A 9,949-nucleotide genomic window follows, 5' to 3' on the forward strand; every position below is an offset into this window, starting at 1 on the left:
TAGTTATTCAGTACCATATTTATAACTTTAGTTGACGAATAAATTTGTCACGCATGTTGATCATTGATGAGGAAATAATTTCATTACAATAAGATGTAAAGTAGACGAAATTTTTCGTCTCCAAAAGTCATACATGGGTGATGAAATATATTTCGTCACAAATATATATATGCATGACGAAATTTTTGGTCACCAAACATCAAAATCAATGAAAACTTTCATATATAAATTACAATAAATTTTGTCAAAAAAAATGTTTATTAGCGACGAATAATCATTTTGTCATAATAACTAATACAAATGACGAAACAAATTCGTCACTAAACTTGTTTCATATTTTATATTTCAATTTAAATTATTATTTCACAAATATCCCTGCTCATATCCCAATAGCCTTTTAATTGTACTAAGAAATCCATTAGCTATTATACACCACTACAAAAAAATTCACTAAACAATTTATATTATAAATCAAAATATATCCATCGAACAACTTTAATAATAATCCATTAAGTATAACAAAAATACCATCAAAACAAATCCCAAAATGAACTAACTTGGAGTCCATAAAAAATAGTAACACTCAATCTTGATTTGTAACTACAACTAAGTATCAGTTCAGGAAAAAAAAAATCACATTTGATCTTGATTTGCAAGTATGCTTCCAAACGTCATCAAAAACCAATCTGCAAAGAAAATAAACAAAAAAAATATTAACATATTATCAATTATATTGTATAGACCTCTCTATCCATGTCAATACAAATTGTGTACACAATGAGTCTAGCTTAACAACCAGAAGTTCCTTTGTACATGGCAAGCTCTTATTTATCACATTACTAACTTAGAGAAACTCCAACACTGCCTAGCAAAAATACACAAAAAAATAAACACATGGTTTTGTCTCTACTTTGGTTATTGTGTATTTTAACAAGGGTCATGCTAAGATGACTAGGTAAATGATTCAAAAACAATTTATTAATTTAAATACAGGCCATTTATGCAAGTTTCTAATTGATTTTGGGGAGAAACAATTAGAAAATTAGCTCATTACTTCTTTTTCTTTTTTTATTTTATTTATTGATAATGCATCATCATACTGATGTTTGGAAGGGTAATAATATTTTTCAATTTTCATCATGATGCTCAACTTGATTCAATAGAATAAATGCTTGACAATTTAGCATATCTGAAGTGAATGAGGATAACATCCAAGTATTCGTTGTCATCATTATCAAATGTGTTAACTACTCTTTCATGTCTCATAAAAGTTTTGAAAGATGAATCTAAATGTTTAGTAAAATATATTAAGGACGGTTAAATATCCACCAAAACCCAATATTTCAACCCATAAAAGGAAACAAAAGAAGTGAAATTAAAGTTTCTTCAAGTAAATAACTCCAATTTTTCAAATATTATGCACAAGCCTTGAACATTACAAAACGTAAAATGATGCCAGATATGATAACTAACCATTGCCAATAATATCTCCTGAAAAAACCTACTCCCCTCCACCTTTGACATGGAAGCCATATCTCACACAAAGTTGCGACAATGTATCCAATGGATATCCTCTGGATTGAATGAAAAGATGCAGAAGTTCATTATTCCTAATAAAAGAAAGCAGGGTTGCAATAGAGAAACACTTCCCTCAACTATTATTTGTACCACACATTTACACTGGTAAATAGGTTTACTATGCTTATGACCTGGGTGGTTATCACTGTTTTGACAATATTGCCAAAGTTCAATGAAATTCCTGGCAATTTAGAAATATGACAGTTATGTCAAAAATTGAACCGGTAAATTTAGTAGCCTATGATTAAGGGATCTTATATTGAATTTGAAAGTGAATTTTGAATGTTTAACATGCTAAAAGATCCATTTTTGGTGAAACCCATGCATATTAACATGCATTGATTAACTCTAAATAATCCCTCTGTTTTCAAAGAGATTGAAGTGATCTCCATGAATCTATGTACAAGTAAGTAGTCATTTGTCGAATGCACATAAAAAAATAGAGGTGGAGTTAGAGATTTTACTTTTCTGACAAGAGTTATCCTTGGCACTAAAAAAAAATAGTGCATGTGTAAAAAGAATTTTCAAGACAAACAATAAAAAGAAAAAGCTGAAAGCATGAAAAAGACCTGCAAAATGCCCATCCAACATATTCCTTCAATGTCAACACCATATGTCAAAGATGGTGTTCCATGTAGCTAACCACCTGAAACGAAAGAACACAAGTTCTTAAATTCTACAACTATACCTGGAAATCATATGGTCAAATTTATGTAACAGAAATGATATGAGATGACAGCAACATAATATAGTTCAAACTGTAAGGCAACAGCAAGACCACAGACCAAGAAAATGTGTTAAACCAACAAGGGAAATTGGCTGCACACTCTCATATCTTGTCCTTTATTTATTTTCAAAAGTGAAATTTGCAGCAATTATACTTCCATCATTCATGGTAAATGAATGTTCTAAACAAAACATAATGTCAATTGCAGTATTGACCACTAGAAATAAAAAACAGTTGCTGAGGGCCACAAAGGGTCCAGGAATGTTAACTACAAGATTTCTTCTTCTGTAGTTAAAGTGGAATTTGAGTGATTAACTTACTTAACATACATAATGAAAAAGTCTTCTGCAATAAACTTGCCATCCATCACAGATTGTTGGAAGTCTATATATAGTTGCCCGAAGTGTTTTGCATGGCCCAATTAGATACATTTATTTATTATAGGACGTAAGTTGAAAGTTGTGCACAATATTACCTTGAAGAAAATCACCAAGGAAAAAAAGCTTCAACGCCCTAAGCCATGCTTTCTGTGTAGCATCTACTCTGTCTGAAACTCTCTGACATTAAAAAAAAAGGGAGTCTTTAGTGCTGAATGATTGACTTCCTCAATAATCATTATCTGAGTGTAGAAATTATTGAGTGCAGATGTTAGGCCAGTATATAATTACACGGAATTTCATAGCGTGTAAAGATAATTATCAAATTTAAGAATAAAAAGTTACAGATCTCTTGGCAAAAAGATTTGTTTTCCTGGATAAATATACAATCACTACCTTATATCCAAGTGCAAGAGAAACCCCAGCAATGAAAAGGAAGAAAGGCATCACAAAGTCTGCCAAGTGTACACCATTCCATGGGGAATGAGCAATGATTGGAAAAATCGGGCCACCATAATCTATGAGCATCATAAGCTGAAAGAAAATGATACAATATATCATAAATTCCATGAGCTGAAAATATCAATATCAACTGAGTGGTCAGTTGTTATGCTTATGTTTTAAGGCTTGAGTTGCATTTTGGAGGCATTTAACCCAAAATCAATTGGCAATAGTTGCAAACTTGCAGAGGTTTCTAGATTATATCAACTAAGCTTGTGTGTCTTAGAAAAGAGATATAAGGCAAGTCTCTAACAATTCTCTGATTGGCCTCCCATGTAGGTGATAGAGTGATGAACAAAACTAAACAACAGATCCAGGATACAAACTTACATGCCAAGTAGTAAATCAAACTGCATTAAAATACAGGTAGTAAATTCACATTCAAAATTTAAAAACTTGTGTCTTTACCAAATATAAAAAATGAAAGCATCATGAGAAATAAATCTGGATTACTTTCATTCTCATTTCATTCATGCAATGCAAGAACCTCCCTGCTTGTAACTCTGATTTCTCTTCTGATTTAGTTTCACTTCTTCACTAGAAGTTAAAAAAATATAGATCTAAGATCTGAGAACTCTAAGCTCATCAATAATTAAAATATATAGAATTGATCAATTCTATTGTCAGAATCATCGCATTACAAGTTTATTAATCGTTAAAATACACGTTAATGTGTGATGCAATTCACATATGTATGGAAATCTTACAAGTTGACTGCTACTAGTACTGCACATAGAAAAACTGAAAAAATGAGAAGTTGCCTTGTTTTGAGAAGTTGACTTGAGTTTTAGGTCTGACAAAAAAACTGAAAAAATCTTAAATCAATCTCATCTAGACCAAACTATATGATTTGGTTTGAATTTCTCAATGTACAATTCAACCTTTAATCTTAAAATTGGTGAAATGTACGTCATGATGTGGTCCATGATTATATTTGCGGTTTCGATTTGGAGCCGAACTAGACTACAGATATATACATACATATATAATTTGTTACTTATCAGTACTTTGATCATTAATTTACTCTTAAACCGAATCATGCTCGAGCCTAGCCCCAAAAATAAGGGGCATGCGACGATTTTTAAGAAAAAAAAGAAACAAATAATGACATGACCACGTGTTATCAGACATGCACACGGTCACACTGGAATTTCTGACCTTATTCTCTATCAGTACAATACTGCACGAACCTCCTTTTTCATCACCATCATGGCTTATATTATTACTGCACCCAATGATCCCCTCAATCATGCCATTTATAAACTTCTTCCCCTCCCACTCCTCCTCTGCAACAACAACCAACATTACTACCTTTCTCTCTAAAATATACATTTCTCTTTGTCTCCAATGGCCTTTTTTCATTAAATAAAACTTCTCCATAAATTAAATAAAACTTCTCAAAACAAGAAATAAAACTCAACCCCAGTAAATAAGTCTATAGAAGTTATCTTAGTGCTAACTTTTTTGTGTCAATTCGATTACTTTATTTTATGGTTTGGGTCCAACACTTGATTCATGCTTTTGTATGTATATAAATTGATCTAGTGTTTCAAGGTGTGTTCTTTAAATATTGTTTTGGAAACGTATAGTAAATTGGGGGATGACTTGAAAACCAATTACTCTGTTTGGTTGATCAATGACTAATTAGATTGAAATTGCACCAATATGCCCAATACATATTGTTCTAACTCTATCAACCAAAACACCTAGAGCATCAAAACCATCAACCAGGACTCAGGGATCTAGGGTAATACATCCATGATCCTAGTCAGCATTCCTAGTAGCAAAAACCAAGAAAACTGCTCTGAACAGGACTCGATGAACAGATCCTGAAAAAATACCCATTCTCACTGAAAAATAGAGAAATAAAGAAAATATATATCTAGACAACTTAGATTAAAAAATGAAAAATGAAAAATATAAGAAGAATCAGCTCTCCTAGTTGATCATGGAGAGCAAAAAAATTACATTACAGCAATTTTGGTTGTATTCCAAAAACGCCAAATTCAAAGCTTTGATACCAAGTTGAATATGGTGTAAAACAAGAAGAGAGTGGAAAGGAACACATTATTGAGATGAGAGAATAATAAAAATTATGGATTCTCTCCCTTAACCCTCATATTCACACTAGTTTTGTACAAATTACCCCTCTGACTAATACAAGGAAGAATTGTAAATAAATTACAATATTTCAGTTTAAACTTCTTTCTTGTCTGCCACCATTTACTATACCTAAAAAAATAAAAAATAAAAAAATAAAAAAGAAAGAAAACTGCATCATACAAACAAGAAACTATGTACACCATTTTAATCTGTCTAACATACTGCCACTTTTAATAGCATTTCCAAAAATATGACTGCAAAATACACAGTTTATAGTCTAAATCAAGAGAACTGCGCTAAAGGAAATCAAAGCCACTAGCTGAAACCAAGAGTCCCACTGATAAAGAACACTTTAAGGAAAGAGAAGAGAGAAGAAAGAAGAAAGAGAGGTGAGGAAGAAGACCACCACAACCCTAACACAAAAAGGCTACAGCCTAATATCTCAAAATTCTCATAAATAGTTTGCTAATTGTTTTGGGTTGTAGGTTCACTTGATGAGTTTTTCCTAAACAAAATAATCTGCAAGCAAAATTCCACGAACTGAGATTCGCATAGATGAAACTCCCTAGTTACTCTGTTTTCATGTTGAGAAAGAGTAAAAAAGATAAAACAAGGTCTATAATCTTTCATCTAATTCTACAATTCCATAAACTGTAATCTCCAATTTCAACTACCCAACCAATTATTGACTCTTTATCATCTTGATGGTCAGAAAAAATGATAGAACAGAGATTCACAAAGATAAAAGTCCTAGTTAATATGTTTTCTTGTTGAGAAAAAAATCCTTAATCTTTCATCTAATTATACGATATTCGTACATTTTCATCATTCCAATGCGTGTGAAAGACAGTAAAACAAAGACCATTGTTGCAAATGATTATCAGGCTACATAGTTCAATCTATCCTCCTAACCAAATACAGCAATATATATATATATATATATATATATATATATTAAAAAATACTTGATGGAATGTGTTTAAGAATATGCCTCAACCATTGTTGCAAATGATGGTAAACCAGAACCACCACCATGGTTCAATCAAGTGTCTTTTGTTCTCCAAATTCATATTACTTTTGAAGATATATTATATTATATTATATTATTATACATTCTACACTTGGTTGACAATTAAAATGTGTGAAAAAGCAAGTCCAGTTTGTGATTTTGTTGCAATCCCACTTGCAAGAGACCTAGGCTGGACACCCGCCACTCATTCACTCACTCACTTTCCAGGAAAATATTTTCATTGGCCTTTTAGAACCTTACATTATTATACATTTTAGTCCTAATTAATTAATGACTTCTATAATTCACTTGAATTAAAAATGATTTTGTTCAATTGCATTTTATGTATAACTCTGCAAAAGTCCCAAGAAAATAGATAGACAGTAAATAAATTTCATCTTCCACAAGAGAAGTCAAAGCTAACAATTTCCAAATGCATCATAATTCACAACTGATTTCAATTCATAGCTTTTGTTTAATTGCATTTTATGTATAACTCTGCAAAAGTCCCAAGAAAATAGATAGATAGTAAATAAATTTCATCTTCCACATGAGAAATCAAAGCTAACAATTTCCAAATGCATCATAATTCACAACTGATTTAAATCCATAGCTTTAAACAACATAGAGTTAAAATTTCCATGAATCAAAGCAACAACTCTGTGAAGCTAACCGTATTTTCTGCCGATTGATGCGTAAGTCTCTTCGGCAGGTTTCACCAATTGCAAAAGAGTGCCACCAGCGTCCAACAACAATGCATCATATGCTCTGTTAACCAACCTCCCTGAGAAAGGGGGGAAACCTAAACAGTGCTGTTTGGAAGTTGAGAAAGTGACAGAAAAGGAAAAGGAAAAGAAAAAAAAAATAATGCAAATTACGACGGGAAAATACACAGAACAAGAGTGGAAGAGAAAGAAGAGGATCGAATTGATGAATTTGTCAACACAAATAGAACAAGAGAACGAGATAGAGAAACTCACCACGCCGGAGAACTACCGTGGTAACGCCGACGGAGATCGCCGCCACTAGATCGTTGTCTTCGCAAATCCAATGGAGATCGTTGCCTTCGCAAATCCAATGGAGATCGTTGCCTTCGCAAATCCGATGCATATCGTTGCCTTCGCTGCTATGTGAGAGTGAGAATGAGATTGAGAAGGCCGTGAGATTGAGATTCCTAAACACGACATATGGGTGGGGAAATGGGAAATGGACAGGTACCCATTCCCAACCCATATTCCCAACCCATATCCTATGGCTATTTAAAAAACCCCCACTTAATTAATCCGATGGGTAAAAAAAATGGGGAAAATCCATATATGTGGATAGGATCTCCATGAATATCTATAGGGTAGGATCTCTATTGCCATTTCTAAATCTGTGTTTTGTTTTGACAGAGAGAGAGAGACAGAGATGAGAGAAAAACTAATAAACACAAAAATAAACAAGAGGGACAAATAGTAGTCTATTTTTTTCCTCACTGCCCAATATTGCAAAATTTTCTTCCCAAAATTAGTGACAAAATAATATTCTCACTAAAAGGTCTTAAAATATTAAAATTTATTAGTGATAAAAATATATTCCTCACCAAATGGTCTTAAAATATTTAAAATCAAGTTTCTAGAAAAAATATATATTTAAAATTATTGGTGACGAAAATATATTCCTCATAAATTAGTTTATAATTGGTGACAAATTTTTTTTCTTACCAAAAGTGTCAAAATTTTGGCGTCATCCAAAAAAATTAGCGGAAAAAAGTTTCGGTGATGAAACTTAATTTTTTTCTCACCTAAAAGGAAGTATTTATTGACGAAAATAAATTTCGTCACCTATTATTTTTATTTTTTTATTATACGTGACAAAATTTATAATTCCTCATAGATTATTCTTATTTAGTGACGAAATGTGTTTTCTTCACTAATTTATTTACCAAATCAACAACAAAGCTAGATTATAAGCTAAGAAAATTGTGAAGATTGAAAACTCATAAAAATTTTGAAACAACTCAATTAAGTTGATGCAATACAAGAAAAAAATAGAGAAAAAAGAACCTGGGTTTGATGCAGAGAGTGGAGTCCTATGTATACAAGAAGGGCCAACAGTAGTGTAGGCGTTGAAGGTGGAGTAGCGAGGGTAAAGAGCGATGGTAGAGAGGTAACGTGCGTGTGTTTTGAGATAGATAGATAGATAGATAGATAGAGAGAGATGATAAACAAAAAAAAGGGTTAAAAAATTAATGCCCTATTTTTTTTTCATTGTCGCTCAATACACCAAAATTTTCTCACCAAAATTGGTGACGACATTATTTCCTCACCAAAAGATCTTAAAAATATTAAAAATTATTGGTGATGAAAATATATTCCTCACAAATAATTTTATAATTAGTGACAAACTTTTTTCTCACCAAAAGTCCAAAAATTTTGGCCCCACCAAAAAAATTTAGCGGGAAACTTTTTGGTGACGAAATTTAATTTTTTCTCATCTAAAAGGAAGTATTTAATGACGAAAATCAATTTCGTCACCTATTATTTTTATTTTTTTATTATATGTGACAAAATTTATAAATTCCTCACGAATTATTCTTATTTAGTGACGAAATTTATTTTCTTCACTAGTTTTCGTCACCATATATTACTTTTGTTGTAGTGTTTCCATTTAGAAAAGCAGTTTTCACATCCACTTGATGCAACTCTAAGTCATAATGAGCTACCAATGCTAAGATGATTCTAAGCGAGTCCTTCTTAGATACTGGAGAGAAGGTCTCTGTATAATCTATGCCTTCTTTTTTAGTAAAACCCTTGGCAACAAGTCTGGCTTTAAATCGTTCGATATTGCCTTTTATGTCACCCTTGGTCTTGAAGACCCATTTACATCCGACCTTTTTGCAGTTATTAGGCAATTCGACGAGATCCCAAACACTATTATGTTCCATGGATTTTAACTCTTCATTTATAGCATTGACCTATTTAGTAGAATCATCACTATTCATGGCTTGTGAAAATAAAACTGGATCTTTGTTAACCCCAATATCAAAATCAGATTCTTGTAGATACACCATGTAATCATCTGGAATGGTAGGCTTTCTTTCCCTCTGAGATCTTCTCAAAACTGCCGATTGTGGTGGTTCTACAATATTTTCAATGGTGGTATCTTCATGAAATGGTGAAACATGAGGTGGTAAAGGATTTTCATTATGTTGTTCATTTCCCTCAGCTTGTGGAATAGTCTGAGGTACAATAATTTTTCGATAAGGGTCAAATGTTGAGACATCCACCCTAATTTCCTCGAAATTCACCACTCGTACTTTCTCACTCCCACTAATTTCACCATTTTCTAGGAATCTAGCATTAACAGTCTCCACTATCCTCGTACTGTGATTAGGACAATAGAATTTATACCCTTTAGACTTGTCTAGATAACCAATGAAATATCCAGATATTGTTCTTGAGTCTAACTTTTTCTCTTGTGGGTTGACAATTCTTGCCTCTGCTGGACAACCCCAAATATGTAAGTGTTTCAAACTAGGTTTCCTACCAATCCATAACCCAAAAGGAGTTGTTGGGACCGCCTTACTAGGAACCCTATTTACGATATACATTGCAATCTTTAAAGCTTTACCCCACAATGAAATAGGTACAATTGAGTAGCTTAACATAC

General features: G+C 32.4%; 1 protein-coding gene across 4 annotated transcripts; it reads right to left on the reverse strand.

Moving 5' to 3' along the window:
- Positions 1 to 487: 487 nt before the first annotated feature.
- Positions 488 to 7,431, reverse strand: LOC145789245 (uncharacterized). Of its 4 annotated transcripts, XR_014357500.1 has the most exons (7): positions 7,276 to 7,431; positions 6,969 to 7,107; positions 3,079 to 3,216; positions 2,781 to 2,862; positions 2,148 to 2,224; positions 1,474 to 1,574; positions 488 to 686 (listed from the first exon to the last, which is right to left on the reverse strand). XR_014357500.1 is itself a non-coding variant. In XM_082910568.1 (6 exons), exons 2-4 carry the CDS (start codon positions 3,211 to 3,213, stop codon positions 2,217 to 2,219), a joined length of 225 nt encoding a protein of 74 aa, XP_082766694.1. In that variant the 5' UTR covers positions 3,214 to 3,216; positions 6,969 to 7,402; the 3' UTR covers positions 488 to 686; positions 1,474 to 1,574; positions 2,148 to 2,216. The 4 variants fall into 4 exon arrangements, 3 of the variants coding, with proteins under 3 accessions (XP_082766694.1, XP_082766696.1, XP_082766695.1); XM_082910568.1 differs by having other exon boundaries at positions 6,969 to 7,402; XM_082910570.1 differs by lacking the exon at positions 1,474 to 1,574 and having other exon boundaries at positions 6,969 to 7,402.
- Positions 7,432 to 9,949: the final 2,518 nt, after the last annotated feature.

Source organism: Camellia sinensis, unplaced genomic scaffold (genome assembly GCF_055761805.1).
Source record: "Camellia sinensis isolate YWXY unplaced genomic scaffold, ASM5576180v1 Unanchor1, whole genome shotgun sequence".
Classification (NCBI taxonomy): domain Eukaryota; kingdom Viridiplantae; phylum Streptophyta; class Magnoliopsida; order Ericales; family Theaceae; genus Camellia; species Camellia sinensis.